The sequence below is a fragment of the Mesoplodon bidens genome (assembly GCF_964165515.1).
Source record: "Mesoplodon bidens genome assembly, chromosome: 7".
NCBI classification, from domain to species: domain Eukaryota; kingdom Metazoa; phylum Chordata; class Mammalia; order Artiodactyla; family Ziphiidae; genus Mesoplodon; species Mesoplodon bidens.
Window position 1 is genome coordinate 13,936,359 of NC_138164.1, and position 25,595 is coordinate 13,961,953.

A 25,595-nucleotide genomic window follows, 5' to 3' on the forward strand; every position below is an offset into this window, starting at 1 on the left:
CTTGTTTTACAGATGAGGAAACCGAGGCTCAGCAAGGTGAAGTCATCAAGCCGGCACTGAGGGCCTCGCGGCAGGGATGGGGGCCGGGGGGGGGCGCACCTTCCTCTTGGCGATGCTCCGGAGCAGCTCGGCCTTGCTCCGGAGCAGCCCTTGGCCAGCCAGCTCGCGCTCCTCCTCCACGCGGCTCTCCCGCTCCAGCTGCTGGAACTCCAAGTCTTCAAAGAGCTTTGTCTCAGTCTCCAGGGCTTCTGCCTCCTTGAACGACAGTGACAAAGGGGATCGGGTGGTGCTCACGATACCACTCTGCGCCTGGAAGGCCAGGTCACAGACGTGAGACTTCTGGGGGCTGGACCCGGGGAAACGGAGGAAGGGACCTGCCCCCACCCCGCCCCCTTTCCTCCACTCTGCTCTGCCCCTTTGCCGGGCAGCGCTGCCTGCAGTAGCAGAAAGGAGAACCTCCACCCCCCCCCCCCCAATCCTTCCCTGTCCCCTCCAAGCCACAACACGGACCCTGGCGTCCGGCAGGTACTGCAGGGCCCAGGCGGTCCCGGCCCACCGCTCCTCTCTTCCGGGCGGGCGGCCCTCGGGGGCGGGGAAGGGGCGGGGGCTGGTGAAACTGACCCTTCTCAGCTGCTCCTGTAACTGTTCCCGCACTGACTCGGGGCAGTTATCGAGCTGCGTCTGGAGCTCGGCGTAGAGCGCCTGGCGGGCCTCCAGGTGCCTCCGTCCCGCGGCCAGCTCCGCCCTCTCCTGGTCGCCGGAGGGGGAGGGGGCGGGCACAGGGGAGAAACAGAACACACACTCCTCAACTCCGGCCCGGGGCAGCGGCGGCGCGGGGCGGGGCGCACGGAAGTGGGGTGGGGTGCGGGGAGAAGAGAAAGAAGGCGGGGAATGAAAGGAGTTTAACCAGGAGAGGAGAGAGCAAACAGGAGAAAGGGAAATAAGGAGGAAGAGGTGCAGAGTGGGAAAGGCAAGGAGCTGGGGTGTGAGACAGGACTGGAGGTGCAGGCGATGGTGTCACAGGCAGGGGTGTGGGTCCCAGGCAGAAATGTTGGTCTCTTGGAGTCCCTTGAGCTAGAAAGGTTTGGGCAAGTCCTAGGAAGAGGCCCTCTGTTTTCTCTCCAAACCAGTCAAAGCCAAAGCTGGTTCCACATCACAAACACGGAGCTTCTAGCTGCTGTTCCTCCCCCTCTTCCGCTTCCCAGAGACCAAAATTTAACCCTGGGAAAAGGGTAGAGTTGGTGGGGATTAAACCCAGGGGTTGGGTGTGCATTGGGAGCCGAGGATGTTAAAGCTACAGCAGTGCAGTGGAGGGGACCCCAACCCAACCCCCTTGGCCTCCCCACCTCCTGCCCAGGGTTGGGGTGGGGTGCTGGCACTGCAGGCTGAACTTCAGTAGGATGAGGGTTGCAATTAGTTCGGCCCGTTGCCATGGTAATAGGAGCCCCAGGAGTGGGTACAGAGAGGAGGTGGATGGCTCTGTCTGGGGCGAGATGACACCTCTGAGGGTGGGAAGGGGGGATGCAGGGAGGAGCTGGTGAGTCACCCCTCCGAAGGACAGGCAGAGGAGAATTGTGATTACTGATTCCAAAGCCAGAATGGGGCCATGGGCTGGGCGCTGGGGAGGGAAGCTGAGGGAACCTTCCCCACTGCCACCACCACCGTGGCCACCACCATCACCACCTCCGCCTCAAATAACTGGGCCCAGAGAGAAGGCAAAGTCCATGCCTCCAGGCAATGCCAGGTCAATGAGAAATGAAGTTAGACAGGTTCCTGCTGAAATGCTGAGCTTCACCCTGGAGTCCCTGTGCTGAACCCTGCCTCTATGCCCCCTCCACCCCACGCCCCCATCCTCATCCAGGAGAGGAGGACCTGATCAGGCCAGTTTCTGAGGTCCAAGCACTTCCCCATGCTTGGACTCAGCCTTTGCAATACCCTATGTTCTGGATGGATCAGGGGTGGGAGTGGGGAGAGACCTACCCCTTCCCACCCTCTGGTTGGAGTATCTGAAATTGGGAAGCCCCAGAGGACAGCTAGGAAGGGTAGCCACTGTGTGGCAGAGAGCCCCTGTCCGTGCCCTCCCCAGGCCATGCCACCACCACTGGACCTCCTCATCCCTCCGCTCAGGAGGGAAGACAGGTGACGGCTGGAGGACAGCCCGCCTCTCCTCTGTGCAGGAAACTGCCAACAGTCTGTGGAGGCCGCACCCTGGCTTTTCGAAATAAGAGGAGCTCTTTGGACTGAGAGGCTCCTCAGCCAAGCATTTCCTCCAATTTTGTACCCCTCCTGCCAATGCCCCACTGAGTAAAGTTGAGCTGTGCCCCCTGCCCATTCCTTTCTGATCAAAACCCTGGGGTCCCACACCAAGAATGGAAGGAGGCAACATTAGAGGGGAGGGGCCAAGGGCACAGGGGTGCCCATGGAGTTAGTGCAAAAGGAGGCACGGCTCAGCCCTGCCTGGGTGGCACTGGCAGTTAGGGACATGCAGAGAGCCCAGGACAGTGATTAGAGGGGGCGTTAGTGCAGGCCTGGTTGGTAAGCATGGAGTTAATTTGGCACAGAATTTGGGAGTGTGGTTTTGGGGGCCAGAGCCAAAGCTCCAAAAAAAAGGGTGGGAGGGTCAAAGAATTTTTAAGAGCTTCAAAACTGAGGGGCAGGAGGAAGACACTCTCAAAAAATCCAGAAGGAAAATTAATTCTTGGAAAAATACTGTCAAGTCCAGAAATAGGTGGCCCCTCTCCACTTCGGAGCTTTTGGCACGTTGTTGGACATCTTGGGCGTGGCTGACACGGCCCCTGTGGGATGGAGCGGCCCCAGCAGGCTGGCACGAAATCTGAAAGGGCCAGGGGCAGGAGCTGGGACCACCTGGGACGGGAGGCTGCAGATCCTGAAGGCTCAGGGGAAGCAGAGACCTGAGGGCCATCTCCCAAAGACCACATCCTGAGCACCGGAGCCACGCTTGGAGGCAGATGTCCTCCAGATGCAGACACCCAGACCTGAACCACTCCCCAGCACTAGTGCCTTGGGCTGTGCTCACCGCCCAAGAAGGGGCTTCGGCACTTCCTAGAAGGGGCACGAAGGGCCCAGAATGGCAGGCACCCAGGCACCCAGATGTAGAACAGAGACCCAGGCAGAGGAGGCCCCAGACACCAGCCCAGACCCTGGCAGCGCCCTCCAGGCTGGTACTTTCCACGGAGAATAAGGCCCCCTGCCCCTGGAGGGGCCCAGAGACCAGCCGGGCTGCAGGATGAACAATGAGGTAAGAGGTTAGGGGCCCCAGAGAAGGCATCTCTCCTCTTCTCCCAGGCCACAGGTGCCCAGCACTAAGCCAGGCCTGGTGTAGGTTACCTTGTCCCTCTCCTTTTGGATGCCCGTCTCCAAGGTCACCAGCTTCTCCTGCAGCTGGTCCAGCGCCTTCTGCTCCTTCTGCAGCAGTACGCGCTCTGCTTCCCTCTCCCCCTGCAGCAGTGCCCGCTCCATTTCAGCCTGGAGGCAACAGCAGGGTCCCCGTCAAGGCCACTCAAGGCAGCTGGACTCAGGCCACTCTGGGGCCATCACTGTGCCTGGGGAGGAGCCCAGCCAGGGCCCTCGCTCTCACCTCTCGGGCCGACTCCTGCAGCTGCTGCTCCAGCTCCTTCACCCGGACTTTGAGCTGCCCCACTCGCCCCAGCACCTGAGCCCGCTCCTCTTCCAGGGCCAGCACCTCTCCCTGGAGCTTGGCACTAGGTGCATCTTCATTCTGGAGGGGAGGGCAGCCATCAGCTAGGGAAGCCTAGAGCCTTCCAGGATGAGACTAAGGAAATGGATCCCCATTTCTCAGGGTGCTCGGAAGGGGCAGCTTGACTGAGATAGGAGGAAACGCCCCTCCCTGCACGGGGAGCAATACAGCTTGGCTAAAAGTAATAGACTCACCACCAAGTGCCAGGCCTGGGTGGGGCTCCAAGGAAAGCCAGGTCATAAAGCATATTTGTAGCTTGGGAAACTCATCAACACCTCCCCCTCTTCCTTGCCTCCTCTTTTTTTTTTTTTGGCCCCGCTACTGGATACGCGGATCTTAGTTCGATCCCAGAGCAGGGATCGTGGAACCCACACCCCCTGCGCGGAGTCTTAACCAGTGGACTGCCAGGGGAGTCCCGCCTCCTCATTTCTACATCCTGATGTCGTCCCAGACTTCACATACTTCCCCCTCGCTGGGCCTTGCCATCCACCACACATGCGTGCCTCCTCAGCTGCGGCAGGCCACCCCGCGCCCCCCCTCCTGCTGGGTCCCCCCTCCTGCTGGGTCCCCCCTCCTGCTGGGTCCCACCTCCTGCTGGGTGCTCTCCGTGCTACTGCACTCCTCCTTGAGATTCTCCTCATCTGAGCGCTCCACGGTCTCCCACAGGCGTTGGGTGGCACCTCCAGGCTCCTCGTTGCTCCGCCCAGAGGCCCCAGTGCCCCCCGCAAGGCCTCGTGAGGGCCTCCGGCCGGCCAGAGCCAAGGCTGCGGCGGCCTCCCCGATGCTGGGCAGCTCCCCGGCCTCAGGTCCCCCGTCGGCCCGGCTGTACTCGGCGCATAAGTTCAGGATGGTCTCCAGGCGCTGGCGTTCCTGGGGAGGGTGGACAGAGCAGGGCGTAAGGGGAGGAGGCTGGGTCCCAGGAGGGCTAGAGCCAGGCACGGTGTCCCGTCAGGAGAGAGGACTAGGACACTAGGGGCTCGGGGTCAGAATCAAGTCAGGAGAGCCCAGAGCCCAAGGTCTGGGGAGGCAGAGGGAAGGAGGGTGGGTGCCGCAGAGGCGGGCAGGAGGAACAAGGCTGTCGTGCCACCTGCCCACGCGGCCAGCCCCTCCTGTCTTCCTGTTTCCTCTCCCTTCTCATTCTGTCCCAGGGTGGGCTTCCTCATGAACACACAGGGACACACCCAGAAACACACGCTGGTAAGCAGAGTAAAGAACACAATGAGACACAGATAAACACGCAGGTGTTTATGCTGACACGGATACACGCAGATCCAAAGACACCAGGGCCCACAGAGACACCGCCACATATCAGTACTGACACACAAGGACACAACATGTACCCCGGGCCTGCATTAACAGGCAGCTACACACAAACACACCAGTCCTGACATGCACAAACGCACACTGGCACACACACGGATAAGCACAGTCCAGCACACAGACAGGTGGGCACCGACCGACACAAGCAGGGCTGGAACACAGACCCAGGGGCCCACAGGGACCTGACACAGGTTTACACAAAGATGTGCTTAGCGTGTATACACCCTGCCCGAGAGGCCTGGGCCACAGCCCTCCTCATCCCCATCTCAGCTCCAGTCACCCTCTGGCAGCCCTTGGCTCCTTCCCAGCAGGCCGGGCTGCTGCCAGCACTTGAACACCTGGGCCCAGGTGTCAGTGCTCCGTGGCCCAGCTGCTGCATCCGCCCCTCCCCCCACAGCCCACCCAGATACCTCCCAGGGGCCTAAGAAGGTGAAGGAGGGATAGTAGAGGCATGCTCCCGGTCAGTGCCCCCTCTCCCACTCATAGCACTCCAGACTTGGGGCTTCCCCCAGACTCTCTCTGGGGTCCCTCAACCTCTGGTGTCTCTCACCAGTTTGGCCAGGACCTCCCAGACACTTACCCAGCTTCCCTCCTGCTGCTTACTCAGTTCCATAGCAAGAAAACCAGGAACAGAGTCCCAGCACCCAGGAGGCTGGGCCAGTGGCCCTGCCCCTGCCCCAGGACCAAGATAAGCAGCCCGGTGGAGGTGGGAGGGGCAGGGCAGGCAGCCTCCAAGATTTAAAGTGGCAGGTGGGGCAGGTAAGGGCTGGGGAGGCACGTGGGGCGGGGCAGGGGAGGGGGCGGGAAGGCTGAATGGAGTTGAGGGAGGCTGGCCCCACCACTCCGCCTGGGCCAGGTTCACTGCCCCCTCTCCAGGATGAGACCCCGGCGGGGGGCAAGCACTCTTGTCTAGGCCAGGCAAAAACAGAAGATATAGTAGCTTCGAAGACTGGGGGTCCTGCCTCATCCCTCCCGGACCCAGCACAGACACAAGGTCCCACACCCTCACCTCACCCAAAGCTGTCCCAGCCTCTTCTGAAAGGGCTCCAGGCAAACCTCCTCAGTTCTGATTCCCCTCCTCAAACCAATCCCAGTGTCCCTGGGCCCCCAGGAACCCCGTTCTTCTGCTCGCAAGGGAAAGAGGGCAGAATCTATTTTCCTGTGCACGTGCTCCAGCATGGACACACCAGCCAGCGCCCCTCAAGCTCCCTGCTCTATCTGGGGAATCCCAGCCCCAACCTAGCTCAGATGTCATCTCCAGGACAGCTGCCCAGAACCACACCCAGCCCCCAAAGGCACCCACAACACGTGTGCGCACGCACACACACACACACACACACACACACACACCAGCACACATAATTACTATCACACAGACTGACCTGGATCAGCCAGGGGGGCTGCCCATCCTGTTCTCTTCTTCTCCCCTGCCACCCCCATTTCCAGACGATCCAGCATGGGCCAGGATGAGCAGCTCCCACCCATTTATAGAGGCCAACGAGAAGCAAGAAAGAAGGACCAGAGTCTTTTCTAAAGGATAAGCCTTGGAAGGACAGGAGACGTGGGTTCCAATTCCAGCTCTGCCAGAACTTGCTGTGTGACCTTGCACAAACCCATTCCCCTCTCTGGGCTTCAGCCTTCTAATCATTAAGACCTGCTTCTCAAACTGAGACGTACAAAGCTTCATCATAAATGTGGTGTGTTTTCCTAGAGCTTCATTGTATTCAGATACATAGTGTGAAACTTCTTTTATACATGAAAACAAACATTGTGTTATGGAATAAATGCCAAGTGAGCATGAATTTGAAATAAGGCCTTAGAGACTTCAAAGAAAGTTCTTGTTCAGGGCACCAGAGCCTTGAGATACTGGTCACTACGGTGTATCCCGGAAGTGGAGAAGCTTGGGAAGCCCAGGCCCTGTCCACGGGCCCCTCCCTCCCTGCCAGCTGGCCCACCCACACCCTGGCAGAGCCTGTCATGGATGCCAGCAGCCTCCCTGGCATCCGCTCACCAGCCTCTCCATCTCCTGCTCCCGAAGCCGCTCTTGGCGCTGCCGCCGGTGGTACTCCAGGAGGTCATCCTCATTGTCACTGATCTCTGTGATGCTGTTTTTCCGCTCCCGAGTGACAGGCACTCGCAAGTCCCCGCTAGAGAGCTTCCTCTGGGCACGGGGGCTCTGGTGGGGTGAAGCCCCAGTCAAAGAGCCCAGACTATAAGCCGGGCTCAGCCTGCCACTGAAGCTGCCCTTGCGGGGTGCCAGGGACTCCCCGAGTGTGGGTGAGGGGCTCCGTGTCCTACGGCCCCGCGCCCCCAGCGTCACGGAGAAGTCCTCTGGTGAAGCCCCATGGGCTGCCCAGCGCCGGGGTCGGGGACTCTCTGCCACTTCCCTGGTTAGTTTGGGATCTGGGGTGGTCCGGGCGGGCATGGGGGAGAGAGCCCTTCGGGACAGAGATGGGCTCAAGGGAGGCAGTTCTCTCATACTGTCCAGGCCCCGCCGGCCTAGGCGGGGGCTCTCGGGAGGCTGCAGGGTGCGGGTAGCGGACCCATCGGAAAATGTTCGGCCCACCAGCTGGCGTGAGGGGCTGGTTGTCAACACCCGCTCAGTGCCTGGCAGCTCCCGGAAAGGGCTGGGAGGGCGGTCCTGGAGCGTGCCAATCTTGTTTCGAGGAGCAGGGACTGGTGGCTGGAACTTGGGGCTGCCAGGAATGCTGGTGGGTTGGCCACGGGCACCGGAAGCCGGGTATTCGCTCAGGCCAATCGCCACCAGGGGCAACTGCCCCACCGGCCGGGGGCTCTCGGTGGCTCTGCAGGCCACTGCCAAGACAGTGGCTGCAGGGCTGTCTGTCCGCAGACCTCGGAGGCCAGGGCTGGGCGGCCTCTCGTGACCCCCCTTCCTGCCCAGCCGGGGGCTCTCAGAGGGGCGAGCACCACTGGGTCGGGACTGTGAGGGCTGCAGGGCCAAATGGTAGCTAGAGGACCGGGCAGGCACCAGGGGGGGCATGGGAGGGGCTGGCTCCTGCCCACTGGGGGAGTGGCTGGCACAGCTTCCACTGCTGGCTGGTGAGGAGAGCGGAGAGAAGGCTGGAGAGGTGTTCTCATAGCTGGAGCCCACGGACATGGCGCCGGGGCTGGTCGCGGGGGACAGCAGGTAGCGGCCACCATTGGCCATCGGTGACAGTGGGGAAGTGGCGGCAGGCTTCTTGCCAGCAGCTCCAGGCTCCTCGAGCACCAGTGAGTCCATGATCTCCTGCAGGTCCTTCTCAATAGAGCTCACCAGGGAACTGTGGCTGCCACAGGCTGAGGGTCCCTGGGTTGCAGGCTGTGGGGTGTGGTTCCCGTTCACCAAGCTTTCTGATTCTGCTGAAGGAAAACGCAAAGAGGCTTCAGGACCTGGTCTTCATCTCCTAGGCCCTAGGGAGCCGCATATGCACAAGAGTGAGCACTCCCATGTCCTGCCAGCAGAATAGGGCTGGAAAGGCTCTGGAGAGGCAGCCAGGAGATCTGGGTCCCAGTGCCAGCTCCACCACTAACCTGCTGTGCAACTTCCCCAAGTCACTTGCCCTTGGTTTTGCCTTCTGTAAAGGCAGAGGGCTCTCCTGGCTCTAACATTTTGTGACTTAGGACAGAGTTGGCAACAGGGCCAGGCACTTCTAGGCCTCATTGTTGCCTACTCACCCTAAGACTAGGCTCCTCCCTACCTTGGTTTCCTCAACCTCCTCAAGCTCTACTTCAGGAAGGACAGGTGGACGTTCTGCAAAGGGCATGGGGGCACGCTGGGGAGCGGGCCAGAAGTTCCGGGGAGGAGGTGGTTCCAGTCTAATAGGACATAAGGGCCTCCCAACACAGCAGCCAAGACCCAGGAAAACACACACACAAAGCCTCTAGGGCTGGGCGAGGGGTGTATGCAGCACCACTTTATCCAGTCAGAGGCAAGGGAGGGGCCTGGCCCTAAAGGCCAGTTCCTGGAAGCCAGGCTGGGCAGCAACTAGGTGCAGCTCAGTGCCTCCAATTAGCCCATTAAGCCATGCCAGCAAGAGCCTGCCTTTGCCCTGCCCCAGCCCTTGTCAACCAACCAGGAGTCTCTGAAACCACTGCCCCAAACAGCTGAGGGAGTGGCATGACAATGCCAGGCTGGGAGCAGGGTAAATCTACCCAGGGAGTGGACTGGGAACCCAAGCTTCTGAGCCTCCAAGGGCCTAGAAAGGAGAAGAAGAAAAAGGCTTTGCAAGACTGAGTCTGGGTCCAAAATTATGGGGACTGTGTGGGACCAAAGGCAGAGGGGTTGCCGTGGATACTGGTGATCCCAGGGACCACTCATCTTTCCTCAGATCCCCGGATGATCCATTGAAGCCACTGATGCCACCCCGCTAGGTGCACCTGACACACATGTCCACCTGTCCCAGTAGCACATTGACACCTGTCATCCCACAGCCATCTGAATACCCGTGCAAAGTCTGGGGTGGCAGGCCCATAGGCAGCCTCCTGATCTGCACCCAGCCCCCTAGGCAGCTGGGCTGAGGGGGGCTGTGCTGGCTCCCTGGGACAATCACCAACTCTCCTCTGGGGGTCAATAATTCACACACAAACTGCAGCTGCTCAACTGAGCCATCAGCTGGCATGGCATGGCCTGGGGGTGGGGCAGGGCCCAAGGACATGATTACAAGCAGGTGGGACGCCCCCTCCCCGCCCCAGAGCTTACAGCAGCTCAGTTGGATGCTTCCTTCTGCCCCCACAGACCACCCTCAAGGGTGAGGCTCCCTGGTAGTGACGTAAGAGGGTCAGGGTCCCAGACACTGAGGTGGCACCTTCCAGGGCAGTGGGACACAGGCTGGCACAGCCCCCCATCCCTCAGGCACATGATTCCCCAATTCCAGCCAAGCAGCACTTCTTGGATCTCTTCCAGTGGTCAGACTGCCTGGCACTCTCCACCAGTGGCCCATGGCAGGTGGCAGCAAGCCCAGATCATGGGTATTGTCCTGCCCTGATGCTGCAAGTGCGGCTGGAGTGGGCAAGGAGGAGGACTGTCCACGGGGTGCCACCAAACTAGCCACGTGCCCCAAGTGGGTACCTACCCGGGCCAGGACTGTAGGGGGGTCCAGGGGCCCGGCCCCCTGCCGGAATCATGCTCTTCATCCACTTGGCTTCAGCCGGGTGGTTAAAGCGGAGGAAGGTGGACTGACCCAGGCACAACATGCAGCCTGCAGAGAAACCAAACGCTTGGAAAGGCAGGCAGAGCTGAGGCAGCCCTCACCCCGCAGCACCAGCAGGCTCACCCCAGGCTCTGAAGAGTCATCCCCACCTGCACTCAGCGGCATCCACTTGGTCCACACCTGACTCCCCCCGTGCCGGAGGCCCCAGCCCAGCTCCACAGCACAGGGCCGAGGGGAAAGAGCTCTGGTTTGCAAGTCCTAGTCCTAAATTTTCTTCATACTACCTGTGAGATCTTCAGGTAAAGTCACTTCACCTCCTTGAGTCTAGTTCTCTCATCAGAAAAATGAGGACAAAACCACTGACCTTGAAGTTAGAAAGACAGTGTATGCCAGTGCTCTGTAAGTGGAGAAGGCTCTCCAGAGAACACAGACACCCATGTGCCTCCCGTCATGATCCATCTATCTGCCACTTGGGTAGAAGGGTCAGTCTGAGAGGCAGCAACTTCCAGGATCACAAAAAAGCTCGGAGATAGGGGACAGGGAAACACCATGGATCAGTCAGATGCCCCTGCGGGGACCAGAATTCGCTTCCTTAAGAGAGCTGCCACCCTTTCTGACAGTCGGGAACGACTGCTACCCTCTTTCTCTCTGTCAAAGCACTCTCTGGCCTGACATCGTCCTGCTCCTTGGTCTCCCCTGGAATGTAGCCAAGCCTAGGCCAGTGGGCCCAGCCTCAACCAAGCACATTCCCAGGCAGTAGACACAAGCCCAGTCCTGCCCAGGAAGTGTGAGTGCATGGAGGGGGGAGGGCATGTGGGAGCCAGAAAATGTAGCCAGGGGCACCGGGAGTGTGCACGGTGACAGGTGTGCCCACTGTGCCTAAGCCTGTCTGGCAGAACTCCTCCTCCCAGCCACACCAGGTGCTAGAGGGCTTCTGCACAAGATGCTCTGTTGGGAGAAGCCAGAGACCTGGTGGTCTCTACCACCCACTCTTCCAATTTGTCTATGCCCTTGGCCCCTGGCCCCAGGCTCTTCTCTACCCAATCTGGTGCCACTTGGCACCCCAAGCTTCATGCCAGTCTGAGCTAAGACTGGCAGGGAAGTCTACATTCCTGGACGCTGAGACAGTTCAGCTCAGGCAGGCCACAAGGGCATGGGGCATCCCAGGCCACGTGGGTACCTTGGCCGCCCACTGAGGAGCTCAGGAGCCTGTTGGGGGGCCCTGGGCATTGCCACGGATGGGGGGCTAGCAGGCTGAGAAGCCCATAGCAGACAACATAGTAGACAAAATCACCCACTTCTTCGGCAAACCCACAGGCCCTCCCAGGCAGGCACCAACAATTCTAAAGGCTGATGGGTGGTTAGAAAAGGAGGGAGCCTTCCCTGCCAAGCCACCAATCAGAGGAGCTGATCACAGAGTAATCATAACCGGAATAAATAATAGCCAGCCACACTGTCCACCTAATTACAACCACAGCTGTCTCAGAAAGAACCCTGCCATTCCCCGCCCCCTCCTTTCAGCCATTTAACAAGCTAATTAATGATGAGTGTGCAGGGTCTAGACAGACCCACTCAACCCTAGGTTGATGGGGGGCAGGGAGGGAGGGGGGCGGGGCAGATCAGGAGCCTGACCACATAGTCCAGAATGGGAAGGAGGTGGGGAGTCTGAGTGGATTCCAGCCCATCAGTGCCAGGCCCAACCAAGGAAGCTGTGGGCACCTACGGATCCCTGGCCCTGGCCCCTAGAGCTGTGAGTTCCCTGCCCCTTCCTCTGCCCCTCACCCTCCTCTATACAAGGGGTGTGGCTATGCTGCCTCTGGGGCTATAAATAGGTGATGCCAGGCAGCAGAGCTGGATCTGTATTAATAGAGCGGGCAGGAGGGCAGTGGGACTGATTGCAGCTCAGCTCCTGCCCAAATTAACTTTCTATTTGCACTCAGGGGCCCCAGGCATGGCCCCAACTCTGGTCCCATGCCCCCAGGGGCCTGGCAAACCTATACCTGGGAAGAAACCTCCTCTCTGCCCACTCCTGCCCCACACCTCCAAAGGTCAGTCCACTCACGAAACCCAAGAACCCCTTCTCATCCAGGCAAAGTTGTGTTTGTGCCCCTCCTCCCCAAAGGGGCTCAGGGCCCAGCTGTGTGCAGGTGGGTGGAGGAGCTGCACATCTGGAGGGAAAAAAACAAACGGGGCAAAGGAGAGGGTGGATCCTATCTCTGAGAGATGCAGGGGGGAAACACTACACACAGACACACTCTCATCCCGGCTCACACACATACACACTCAGAAACACACAGACACACAGGTATAGGCAGACAGCCTCACACTCAGAGCGACAGTCACTGCCCTGCTGGCCACACAAATAGAATGAACTGGCCAAAAGGAGGCTGGGGCGAAGGGAAGATGGGAGGAGGGGCCTTGGCTCCTTCCATCCGAGACCCCCTCTGAGCCATAACACAGGCTCCGCTCATCCTAACCAGGACCCCTCAACCCCGTAGAGAGGCAGGTCCCACGGAGGGGACCGCCCAGTGCTGGGGAAAATGAAGTCTGCCCCGCTGAGGAGTGGCCCCGAGCCCAGGCGCCCCACTTAGATATGTTCAGGGCTCACACACACGATCGAGCCTCACGGCCTCAAGCTCCCAAGCGGGGCCAGGGACCCGATCCCCCTCCTCGCACGCTTCCCCACCCCCTCCACGCCCCTCCCAGCCCGAGCTGCTCCGCGCCCGGCTGCCGGGGCTGCGGCCGCCGGGGGCTGAGGACTCACCACCGAATCCGGACCTCCGGACCGCTCGCCCCTGCTAGCTCGAGCCTTCCAGGTCCCCGGCCCGCCCCGGGCCTTTGAAGAGGCGGGCCGACCTCCCGCGCCGCCGGCTCCGGGCTCGGAGCAGCGAGCGGCGAGGCAGCAAGCAGCCACCAATGCCCGGGGAGGGGCGGGCCGGCCACTGGCGGCGGGGGAAGGGAGCCTGGGAGGGAGGGACAAAGGAGAGGAGGAGGGGAAGAGGAAGTGATGGAGGAGAGGAGAGGAGAGGAGAGGAGAGGAGAGGAGAGGGGAGCGGGATGGAGAGGGCAGGGCGGGGCGGGGGGGATGCGGGGAGGGAGCCAGCTCAGAAGTCCGGAGCCCGGGTCAGGAGTAGAAGTGGGGCAGGGAGGAAAGGTTCCAGGGAGATGACAGAGAGAAGGAAAGGTGAGAGGTAGATACAGAGGCCAGAGGGTGAAGAGCCAGGAGGCAGAAGTGAGGAGAATTGGGGTCTCACTGAGACCCCGCTGTGGCCAGAAGTCACCAGAGGCCTAGGAGGGGGCCGGCCCAGCCCCTGACTGGCTGGGCACTTTGGGCCAGTCACACCCTCTGGCCTCTGGCCTCGGGTTCCTTATCAACAGAGTGAGGAGGCTGGCTTGATGACAGCAGAGGTTAAGCTCTGACACTCTATGGCTCCATATATTAGAGAGAAGAGTGAAACTCCTGGGAATCCAGCTAAGTCACTGGGTCCAGCTCCGGCCCTCAGTCTGCCACCATGACAAGTGCAGGCCAAGGCGGTGCTCTGTGCAATGTGAGCAGCACTGAGCCCAGCCCTTGTCTCCACCCTAAACACCTCCTCCTTTGCCCCCCTTACCCCCACCCTCCCAGCAGTTCACCTCGCCCCATGACCCACACATAGCCCCACACACTTTCTCCCAGGTACACACCAACACCCGCTCAGTCACACAGACACCACTCGGCTGTGCATACTCTGAGTCACACAGATACCCCAGTTAAACACGTCCTGTCTCTCACACACATTTATTCTCAAACATACCACCCCTCAGGCACCAGCCTCTCTTGGTTATACCCTCACTCAGGCACAGGTAGCCTTTCACTCAGTCCCCAGAGAGACTCTGAAGTCAGAGAAACAGTCAAACAATTTTTCCACCCTCACTGAACTCCCACCCACCCAGCCATACTACACACACACACACACACACACACACGCACACGCACACGCACACACGCTCACATACAGCTTATTCCCCTTCTGAAGGAAAAAGGAAAACCATATAGGGTCAAATGCAAAATAGGGGGAGGGTTTAAAAAAAAATCTCCTCAGGAAATGTGATTCATCGGTCTGGAAACTGTGACGGCCAGCTGGACAGACCCAGACGGACACAGAGGATACCGCCAGAGAGAAATGGGGCAGGAGGCAGACACAAAGAAGTGGGGAGCTAGGAGCATTTGCTTTTTCTCTCCTTCCTCTGAGCTTTATTAGTCAAGATCTTTATCAGTCTTATAACAGAGGACAGTTGGAGGCATCACTCCCATTTTACAGAAGGAATAACTGACAGCTGGGTGGAAGAGGAAGAGGCTCAGTGTCCTGGATCCCAGAGGGAGGCAGCTGGATAACTCTGGAATCCTGGCTCACCAGCCACATTCCAGGGAGCCTCCCCTGCTGGCCCTCACAGAAGCCCCTACCCACCAAGGAGGCGCCTGGGGAGTGAAGGAGACTCCAACGAAGGGCTGGCAGTGAATGCTGGGAGAGGATGAGGACCTTCGGTCTAGACAGCCTGGTCCCTGAGCTTCATGGCTTTCCGGGCCCTTCCCTACTTGGTCCCCTCCCAGATCTTTCATGCGGTCTGACGATGTGGTCTCGGGGCGGGACAGCCTAGACCCAGAATGATATTCCTCCTCATTTCCTTGGTCCTCTTCCTAGCTCCGCCTCTTGCTCTGTAGAGAGAGGGTAGCGTGGGATGTCCCAGGATACCCGGGGATAGGACTGAAAGCAGGATCTTCCTGGCTCCCATGTCCATAGCTTTAGCTAAATGTTGGCATCTGTTTTCTGCCTGCTTCCCCCCACCCCCTGGCCAGGCATATTCCTGCTGGAAGAGCCTGTCACTGCCACCCTGCTCGTGATGACGTGTGCCTCTCCAATTGCCTATGGCTGGGCCCAGTGCCCAGAATGATGCATCCAAGGCCCGGCCCAGCCAGAGAGGGCTCCTTGTTATTTCTAGGGTAGCCCTCTGTTTTTCAAAGAGGGGGGGTCCCCCCTACAAGGCTGGATCGGGGGAACAAGACAGGGAAAATGATCCTCTTGCATATATGCCCACAGATAGGCACGTGGCCAGTGAGTTCTCATATCCTCACAGGCGCACACACGGACACTTCATTACCATCAGCCCTGAGTTCACCCCTGCCCCCAACTTGAACACTCTGATCCATAAACACAAGGAAAGACACAAACACAAAGATACACAAGCCCAGAGACACAAACACATCCGGAGATACATAAACACACTCCAGTTACACAGACACATAGAGATAGCACATGCACCCCCGAGCCACCCAGTTTCCAGGGAAACGCACTCCCAAGAATGTCCGGAGTGGGGCCAGGCAGGGCTGGGCTTGGTGCCTTGCTCCAGAGATGAGACAAGGAAACCCTCAGCTCCTGGAGCCCAGGGGAGGGGTAGTGCTGGGGAGAAGAACACCCGTTCCTTTGTGCCTGTGCCTACCCCTCCCCAGGCTGCCAAGCTTCTGAGACAGGCGAGCCTAGACAAGGCAGCTATGGGGGTGGAAGGGAGCGAAAGGGAAGGGGGTTTAGGGTCAGGAGAGAGTGGGAGGGTACATAGTTGGCAGGGTGGGCTTTTGGCTGGGCAAGAGTTGGGGGTCACTTGGGCCACAGGAAATGCCTAAGAATTCCATCTTGGCCCAGGCCCTCCCTCTTCTCAGGGAGCTAAATGCTGCCCTGGGAAGACCAGGCAAGAGAGGCCTACAGAGCACCAGTTCCTCCGCCCTGCTCACAACGCACAGGGGAAGACAGTTCTTGCTCACGAACGTGAGGGATCTGGGGCTGGGCTCTTTCTCCAGCCTTCTTTGAACTCTGCCTCGGCCTCTCCTTGCTGTTCTACTGTCCCACTTCCATGTACCCAAATCTTGGGGAAGATGCTCTCTTTGAGATGGAAGAGGACAGTCAGTAGCCAGATGGCATCACAGCCAAAGCCTCAACTTATGGGGGTTCCTCCTCTTATCTGGAGTCAGAGAAGCCCTGGAGGAGATGAGGGCCTGCTTGCTGCTGCTCCTGGCAGACCTGTCTCACTGGAGTCTGTTGTCCCCCCGACACTCCCAAAGGCAGGAAGGTTGGGTCTCCTGGGTCAGCCCTGAAGGGAGAGACCCCAAGAGGTGTGAAGAGAAGGAGAGAGGGAAACAGTGGAGTGAGTGGGATTTCCACTGCAAAAGAGCTTCCAGCCAGTAAGAGGTAAGAGTCCCAAGAAAACACTGCCAGGACATGGGTCCTCCTACTTAGAGCCAGGCCTAGTCCAAAGCTCCATCCTCTACCCCCCACCCAAATCCAGTTTTGTCATCCCCCTTATATGGTGCTTCCCTGTATACATTGATGTCCAGGGCAAACACACCTGGTTTATCAGAGTGCTACCTGGCCAACTCCTTACCTGCCTGGTCACCATAGTAACCAGAGGCCCAGTTTTTAGAGCTCCCTTACACAACGGAATGGCCTGTTGCTTTGGGAAACAGGGTGGTAACCATATTCATGACCCAGAATCTACTGTCAACAGTGTTTTAACAGGAGTGAGCGTGTCCTCAGATTTTGCCATCAGATTTTGCCCTTGTCCCATCGCCATTGTCCTCAACAGCTCCCCAACTTCAACAGCCTTTCAGAACAACTCCCTCTTGGCATCATGGAGCCATATGCCACTTTCCCCTCGCTGCTGCTCCAACTGCTCCCCCCTAACGACCACGAGCGACCACTGCAGCACTCCCCATGCCCTCTGAGAGCAGGAAGCAGGCCCTCTTCTCTCCCCACGGTGGCAGGATGGGGGTGACCAGAGAAAAGCAGGTTGAAGACAGGTCTGGATGCTGGAGGGGTTTCGAAATGCTCCCAATCCAGATGCACCTGAGCACCCCACCCCCAACTTGGCCACTCAGGCGGTTACCATGGCAACCAACACAGCAGGCTTCCCCTGCACCTGTCATGCACCAGCTTTTAAACAGCTCCCTAGGTTCGGGGCTGTCAGAACTTACCCTGAGTGAGTCGGGTGGGCTGCCGGACCAGGAGCCCATCAATAGTGCAGGCATTGCCACAGGGGTAGAGGGTGAGGGTGCCCCGCAGGTTCTCAATGTAGCAGTGCTCTGGAGCCAGGCCTGGACCCTGCAGTGAGATGTCCCTGGCTGCAGAGCCGATCACTGTCCTCCCTGAAGACAGGAGGCAAACTGAGTCAGAGGGGTAGTCCAGGCTGAGCTGGCAAAGATGGGGCAAGGAGGGCCACACTAGAAATCTCCTGCCACCTCCTACTCCAGGGAGAATCACTGGCCACCCCTTTGGGGCCCCTGAGCCTGGTTGAGACAGTAAGGGGTAGAAGCTCTTCTCAGACCCAGAGATGAAGGCCCGAAGGGCACAGAGGATCCACAGATAGAGTAGGGAAGGGGGACTTTTCTGCGGACCTTCCCTTTGTCCCCCCAATGCTCCCTCCCTAAGACCTTTTCCTCCTTCCCCGTTCTCCCCCATCTTTTCCTCAAACTCTCTCTGCCTCCTTCTTCTCTCCCTCCCTTCTGCCACCTGCAACCCTTGCCCTCCCTCACTCCCCTCTCTTCAGTTCAACTCTCCCGGGGCTTCCTCAGGCACAGCCCCTCCCCCTGGCAGAGCCCCTGGGACCGGTATTTGGAGAATGTGGGGAATGTACTGTCACCCAGGCAACAAGTGCAACCTCGAGAGTAGAGAGGAAGGGCAGAAGCTGCAAGGTGGAAGGGGCTGTGCCAGGGCCTAACTAGGAGGTCTGCCCCCACTGCCATCTCTCCACCTCCACCAGCACCTTCTCCCATGCCAGGCATTGCCCTGGAGGGGGCCCCCTTTCTTCTTGGCCACAGTGGTTGCCAAGAGCCATGTGCTCTCCTGTTTCAGTGTTCTCCTCCTGATTTCTAAGCTGATCTTTAATCCCAGTCATGGAGCCAGATTAGTCTGGGCAGGCAGAGACAAGGGAAGCAAACTGGTGGGGTAGGTGGCACAGCCTCCCATTTGGGGGAGGTGAACACTGCCAGCAGGTATCAAGAGGGCCCCAGCACATGCCAGGATCCCAGGGCAGGAATGTCTATGGGGATGGAGGGGTGGCAGGTCAGATGCCCCCCAGACTCACCTTCCTCCAGCGGCAGAAGAGTGATGGCCGTGCTGAGCCGCCCGCTGCCCAGGCTCACCAGATGGGGTTTGTCCGTTTGCACTTTCAGCCCTTTGCCTGTTTCGATCAGGTCCAAGGGTCCTTTCTGCAGGTAGTGGAGGTGGGGGATGAGCATCATGAGACTCCTGGCCGGCACCTTACCACCCTAGTCCCCGTCGTCACACCAGCACTCTCTCCAGCACCTGCCCTCTCCAAAGGGCTCTGAGGGTGTAGTGCAGAATCTTGCACAGAGCAGTATTCCACTAAATTGTAATTAGATCTGAATCTAGGCCACTAACTCGTCCCACTGGATTTATCTCAAGTCTTGGTTTAACTGCCCTTTTTGTCTGTTAGGACAGAAACAGGAGAAAGTAAGGGGAGTGGGGAGGTGCTTGGTAAGAGGAGGGGGTACTGGTAGAGGGGACCGATCAGGACTTGTCCCTGTAGACCTGTCCGTGGCAATCCACTTGGCCATTGTTTGCCCCTGTTAAACTAAATTACAAGAGAGGGCAGGGCCTGGATCGAGGAGAGAGATACAGCTCAGGGTCAATCTGTAAAACACTTCCTGACTTTCAAAGGGTATTTTCTGGGTGAACCAATTAACCTAATTCAGCTAAAGACTTAGCTGTTAATAGGCTTGGGACCTGGGGAAGAGCAGAGGTAGTACCGCTGTCATCCTTGGGCTGGGACCACGTAGGTAGAGGAGTCGGCACATCCTCACCAACAGCCCGCTTGCCCTGCCCCCAACCACACTCACCTGCACCATAGCTGGGGTCTTGCATCCAGGGCCCACTTGGTTCCTATTGATAGTGTCCATTGTCCTGGGGCTCCAGAGCTCCTGGGGACACAGCAGAAAACAGGTGAGGTGGGGAGGCCAGGGTAGAAAAGGGCAAGGAGTAGGCTCTGTAGCAAGGTTCTCAGGGAAGGCGCAGGCCCGTGTCACCGTGGTTTCCAGCATGCTCCTGCTGAGGTAGAAGTCAAGGCAGCTCAGGAGCTTCCTGGGAGAAGGCAATGTCGCATCTTCAGCTATGGCGTGGATACCACACCACACCGGTCCTGGCCCTTGCCACACATAGGAAGCCCAAAAAGTCCTATAGGGCCCAACCTGTACTGCTGTACTTTCTTGCCTCTGACACCCAGGACTCGGGCCTTGGCAGCTGAGGACCCTCACACAACTGGAGCCGTAAGCAGGGTGGGGGAAATCTACCTTAGCGGGAGAAGCAAGTCCAAGGAAGTCCCTCGAGGGACACTGGTAGACAGGGGGCCCCAGGTGGGTGGCAGGGCTGAGCAGGAGCTCTCCTCCCACAGCCTTTCCCTCTCCTTCTTCTCCCTTTGTCTATTTTCCCAGGGGTCTCAGAAGGATGTTTTCTTTTTTTTTTTTTTTTTGCGGTATGCGGGCCTCTCACTGTTGTGGCCTCTCCCATTGCAGAGCACAGGCTCCGGATGCGCAGGCTCAGCGGCCATGGCTCACGGGCCCAGCCGCTCCGCGGCATATGGGATCCTCCTGGACCAGGGCACGAACCCGTATCCCCTGCATCGGCAGGCGGACTCTCAACCACTGCGCCACCAGGGAGGCCCGGATGTTTTCTTAAAGGAGACACACGGGAAAAACGCAACTATTCCTGCCATCTCTTTGTCTCAATTCCTGCACCCTCTCTTCCCCAGAAAGCAATCTTACCCCCAAACAGTTAGCAAAAAAATAAAAACCCTCCATGGTGACTAACACTGGGAATATAGGACTCTGGGGATCTTCACCTGATTTGGTGCTGTAGGAAGCTGAGGTCCTTAGAACCAGAGGTAAAATACTGATAGATTCCAGAGCCAGAACTTGAACTCTTCCTCACTCATCCCTTTCTCCCTGGCTCACAGTTTTGGTACCTGCAAACTCTGACGAAGGACCTTTGTGTACTAATATGTACCTACATGCCCATCCTTGGCCAACTTGCTAAGGTTCATCTGCTGCTGAACAATGTTTCTGGGAAAGTTGAAAAGAGTGTAACTGAAGGTAGGGAGGGAGACGTAGGAAGGCAGGGTGCCCCTCCACTTTCTCTTCCAGCCATCTTCCAAGGGACTTGGAGAAGAAGTGGGGGGGAGGAGCCAGCATTCCAAGTAACGTCTGACCCTGGCAGTGGGGCCCAAAGGCCTTAGCCATAGAGTTACTAATTTTACCCTCCCAGCTTCCACCCTTCCGGACCTGGACTGCATCGTCTCCGTCACCATTTCCACCCAAGCTGGCGGAAGAGAGGCTGGAACAGGGCCTGGGGCCCGCCCCAAGTCTGCCTGGGAAGAGGGAAGGCAAAGGCCATTAACCTACACCAAAGCTCAAGCTGGCCTGGCACCTCCCCAGGAGATCTGGCCAGGGGGAAGAATTTCCAGGGACTGAGACTGCTGTATTCAGGGAAATCCCTCAGCATTCTCTGAGGGAGGGGAGGCAAGAGAGTGGGCTGGGGATGGAGAGTTTATATAAAAGAGGGGGTAAGAAAAACAAAACGATAAATAATGGTGAAGGAAAGGCATCATCACTTAGTGGAAAGAGCTTTAGACTGGGGTACAAGAGCCTTAAATTTTAATCCTGACTTTACTATTTATTAGCTGAGAGATCTTGGAGAAGTTACTTAACTTCTCTGAGTGTCAGATCATTCTCTATAAAACTGGAATAATGATTTAAAGAAAAAAGAAAGATTGTTTGGATTACTGCTTGCCTGGGGCTAGGGGTGGAATGGGGAGTGAATATAAATGGGTAGATTTCGGGGGCGGGTGATAGAAATGTTCTAAAACTTATTTGTGATGATGGTTGCACAGATCTGTAAATATACTAAAAATCACTGAATGTACATTTAAATTAAGTGAATTTTATGGTATGAACATCGTACCTCAATAAAACTATTAGGGTTTTTTTTTTTAAAAGATGATTGTCTGGAGATTCAGGTATTATATGAAATGATACTCTGTGAAGTGCAAAGCACTATAAACATGCCAGTTATCAGTATGAGCTTCATGAACTTGAACAAGTCACTTCACCTATCTGGGCTTCAGTTTCTTCACCTGTCAAGTTGTCATTATCACTCTGTGAGGTAGCAGTGGGTGTGCTCATTTATTTACACCAAGGATTTCAAGTGCAGATAAAGATTGTAAAGGAATAAGGTTGATGGGGAACACGAGTGATTGGAGGGGAGGAGAGAAGGGAATAGAAGGTGAAAGAAGAAGGAGAGATAAGGAGAGAGGTGTAGGGAGAGACAGAGAAGATAAGAAAAGATGTAGAGATTGGGAGGCGCGGGGCTGTGGCCCCAGCTCCGAAACCTAATCCAGGTGAAGTGGAAAGGTACACCGGACCAGCGCGTCCCAGCACGCGGGCGGCGCTCTGACCCAGGGGCTGCGCAGCGGCCGGGAGAGCAGCCACGGGGCGGGGGGCGTGGGGGACGGGTCGGGTCGGGGGGCGTGGGGGGCGTGGGCGCCCTCTCCTCCCACCCCACCCCCGGCCAGGAGTGCCAAGCGGGCTGCTCCGGGGCGCCCTCCACCGGCCGACCTGCTCCCGTCCCACCGGGCTGCCCACTACCCGGGGCTGTAATTACCCACCCCGCTCGCCCAGCCCGGCCTCCGCGGCCTCTCTGGGAAACCCCGCCCCACCCGCTGCCAAAAAAAGGCCCCTGCGGTGCGAGTCCAGCTGTCGGGGAGGAGGGACTGGGGGAAGCGCCGCGGTCAGCCTCGGCTCTCAGTAGCCCTCCTGCACCGCGAGCAGAGATGCCCAAGGTCCTCCTCGGGCTCCGGGTGGCAGAGGCCTGGGTGTCTGGAGGGCCCCTTGTGGGGCGAGGCCGGGGCTCCGGCAGGTGACCCCGCTCCGGCACCTCCGGCCTCTCGGCCCAGCGCGAACGCCCGGGCATCCAGGCCACGGGGGATCAGCAGCCCTACCCGGTCCCCAGCTCTCTGCGCCTCGTGGGGCGCCCAGAGTCACCGCTTCGGGGGTCTCGGCACCTTAGCCAGGGCGGTGGGGGCCCAGGGAGCGGCCGGAAAGGTCTGGAACCGACAGGCACTGGAGGAAGTCCAGACTCCAAATTAGGCCCCAGAAGAAAGGTCCGAGGCCGGCCCCGGAGCGAAAGCGGTCCCGGCGGAGCCCCCGCACGGGTGCTTCCGCTCCGGTCTCACCTGTGGCCCCGGCGGCCAGCCCAGGCCTCGCCCCGGGCGTCGCATGGCTGTGGCCCGAGCCCTCCGGGGCAGAGTAGGGATCCTCTCGACCCGCCGCCGCCGCCTTCGCCCGCCCGGCAAACATCCGCCCTCGAGGAAGGGCCGCCGGCGGAGGAAGGAGGCCGGAAGGGAAGGAAACTGAGGCTGGGAGCCCAGCGGGCGGGGCGCCGGAGCCGGGCGAGGGCCGGGGAGGGCGCGGGGGAAAGCCAGGGACGGAGGGAACTTCGGGAGAAGGAAAACGAGGGGTCTGCGGAGGGACGGGGCGGGTGGGAAGACGAAGGGATTTGGAGGGAAATAAGAAAGAGGGAGACTGAGGGATGAGGGAAAAGGAGGGCTGGGGAGGGAAGACTGAGGGCAGAGGATGGGGAGGAGGGGAAGGAGGCGGGAAACCGGATAGAGTCCAGGGAACGCAGAGGTGGGGGGAGACTGGGACGGAAAGGTAGAGGGACTGGGGGACGAAGGAGATGGGGGAGACTGGGGACAGAGGAGTCCTCAAGGAAAGGGGGTGACGGACCGGGGGAGCAGTCGAAGGTACCCAGGGCCGTGGAGGGGGAGACCGGGGGGGGCGGGAGGCGGGGCCCTGGAGTAAAAGAGGGGGCCGGAGGGCAGGCCGGGGGACCCAGGAGTGGGGAGAGACCGTAGGCGGGCAGCCGGGGCTGGAAGAGGCGGCGGGACAAGGCGAGAGTGTAGTTCGGGGGTGTGATTTTATTTGTGTGCGGGGTGGAGGTGGGGTGCCGGAAAAGGGCAGCTCTCCGAGGCCGGGAGGCCGGGGGACTGAGTTGGGTTTCCGCACGGAGGGCTCCCTGCTGCCCCTCGCCGCCCTCCCCAGGGCCGCCAGGTGGGACAAGGCCGCAGTGTTGGGCCGCCTGCTGGGCCGCCCCGCCCGCCGCTGACGCCGGACAAGCGGCCTTTCTTTGGCCGGGCGGGGAGAAGGGGCCGCTTGTTTGCCCGGCGGGGGAAAGGGGCGGCCCCCAGACACCGCCGGCTCCCCGCGGGCGGCGGCGGGAGGGGGGCCGCGTGTGCAGCATTTGTGTGTGTGTGGGGGGTGCGTGTGTAACAGTCGGCCTGTGTGAGGACTGAGTGCGTGATGGGTGTGTGTGAACGGCGGGGCCGCGTGTGTCGGGGTGCGTGGGCCCGGGGAAGGGCGTGAGCGCGAGGGGCCGCAGGTGTGAATGTGGGCTTCCTGGGAGGGCTGCGGGTGCTTGGCGTGTGTGTGGAGTCCTAGGTGTGCGCTGGGTCCCACACGTGTCACGGCGGAGAGAGACGCAGCTGTCCGCGTGGCGTGTGCGGTGGGAAGGGTGCGTGGGTGATGCCGGGTGGGGCGCCGAGTGTGTCTGCGCGTGGGATGCCTGACGTGGTCGGGAGGTTGGCTTTGTGTGTGACCGGTTCGATGAGTCAGCCTCGGGACGGCTGAGCTAACGGGCCCAGTATGCAGCCCCGCCCCGGCGCCCTGGGTCCCCCGTCGGACCGCTCGGTCTCCCGGCCCAGGCTCCCCTCTTGCCCGCCTCGGCGAAAGCGTCCGCGGGCGCCTCGGCCACCCAGCTGCCCCAGCCCCCCGCCGCCCCCGGGCGCCCGCGCTTCCGCATCCCGGAGGAGCCCGGAGGACCTGGCTCAGCCCCGGCACCAGGGAACTCCGCAAGGGATTCGAATCTGGACCGTGCGGGCGTGGCAAGAGCGGAGACTCATTGCCCCGAGCTTCCCCCCTCTGGCCTCCCAGACCCCTAAAGACGCGGGGCCTTGGAGAGGGCCGGGGAAGCCTCAGATGTGCCACCCATCTCCTGAACACACGCAAGAGTCCCTCCCGGACACCACTGCTTCCAAGCCGGACTCCGCAGCCCTTTCCTGTCCGCCAAGGCGGCCCGGCCCGGGACTGGAGCTGAGATGCCCCGGGGGACACCCCCGTTCCTGGTGCAGGGCTCTCAGTCCTTCTGTCGGCGAGAGAGGGGAGGTGTGGGGAGCAGGCGGACGAGACCCCGCGAGTGTCGCCCAGACGTCTGGGTGCCCGAAGGAGGGTCTTGGGACAAGGATCCGCGTTCCCCCCGGGGGGAGAGCGCAAGGGCCCCCTCTGGCGGCGGCGCGGGCGGCGGCTCGGGAGGGCAGAAGCACGCAGCTCTCGGGAAAGCAGCGGAGCGCACTCCGCACAAAGCCTCTCGCGCCCCCACGCACTCACCTGTGGCCCCCCTCCTCCCCTACCGGTTTCTTCCGGGCTCTTCCAGCCCAGAGCTGATCTGAGGGCTCTCTCCAGGTCCCTGGGACTTCCTCTTATCCAGTCCCAGCCGCGCAGCGAGCAGGACCTGCAGGCGTAGTGGTGGAGAGCGTTCTTACCTCGGGGGGAGAGGGGGACACTGGTTCCTTCGCCTGGCTCGGCCGCCGCGGCCCCAGGCTCAGAAGGACACTCTTGCTTTTCCCTGGGAGCCCGCTGAGTAGGAGGGGAACGAGCGGGTCCCGCCTCCCTACCCCACCCCCCCGCTAGTCCCCGCCCCCGTCCCCCGTCCCGTCCGCCCGGCCAGCCAGAGGAGACGCCCTTGTGGGACTGGAGACCAAGATCCCCCCACCCACCCTTTCCCATAGCAGCACGTCCCGCGCCCCCCCCGCCGCCACCCCGGCCTGCACAGCGCCCGCTTTGTTCATCTCTCTGCAGCTGGGCTCTCCACTACCACCACCACGTACACACCCCTGTACCCACTCACCCTCCCCTTCGGACTCTCCTAGACCACTCTCCACCCCTAGGCTTTAAGGCTCTTCTGAGAGGGTGTTTTTGATAGTTTTCCTCTAAACACCCGCCCACACACCTTCTTTTTTTCTCACTTCAGATGCCTGAGTGCTCCATGAGCTCCCAATGAACTTCATGGTCGCAGTCCTACAACATATTCTCATCACCTCCAAATATCTGCCGAGGGTATCCAGGTCTACTCTCTGTTGCCCTTTCTCCTCATCCTACTCCAAGCCCCTCCACCATGACGACCTGTAAATGGGGTGGATAACTCTGCATATAGGGTGTCACAGATTTTTCTAAGGATAGGTATAAGGAGACATGGTAAAGTGCCATGCAAACTGTAAAACACAGGAAAGCTGAATGGAATTATCGTCTTACC

General features: G+C 59.6%; 1 protein-coding gene across 12 annotated transcripts in view; it reads right to left on the reverse strand.

Moving 5' to 3' along the window:
• PHLDB1 (pleckstrin homology like domain family B member 1) overlaps nt 1-24,932 on the reverse strand; it is a 45,266-nt gene extending 20,334 nt beyond the window's left edge. For 4 of the 12 annotated variants that reach the window (XM_081241056.1, XM_081241065.1, XM_081241064.1 and 1 more), the window contains exons 1-10: nt 22,462-22,608; nt 19,076-19,156; nt 18,301-18,424; nt 17,192-17,362; nt 10,111-10,236; nt 7,050-8,398; nt 4,307-4,588; nt 3,599-3,739; nt 3,349-3,486; nt 100-255 (exon numbers count right to left, since the gene is read on the reverse strand). In XM_081241056.1, coding sequence (XP_081097182.1) covers nt 100-255; nt 3,349-3,486; nt 3,599-3,739; nt 4,307-4,588; nt 7,050-8,398; nt 10,111-10,236; nt 17,192-17,362; nt 18,301-18,424; nt 19,076-19,156; nt 22,462-22,506 — 2,613 coding nt within the window. In that variant the 5' untranslated portion in view covers nt 22,507-22,608. Of the gene's footprint in view, nt 1-99; nt 256-621; nt 751-3,348; nt 3,487-3,598; nt 3,740-4,306; nt 4,589-7,049; nt 8,399-10,110; nt 10,237-12,952; nt 13,133-17,191; nt 17,363-18,300; nt 18,425-19,075; nt 19,157-22,461; nt 22,609-24,670 lie in introns of those variants that run through there. The other 8 variants (XM_081241061.1, XM_081241059.1, XM_081241058.1 and 5 more) reach the window with 6 other exon arrangements.
• Nucleotides 24,933-25,595: the final 663 nt, after the last annotated feature.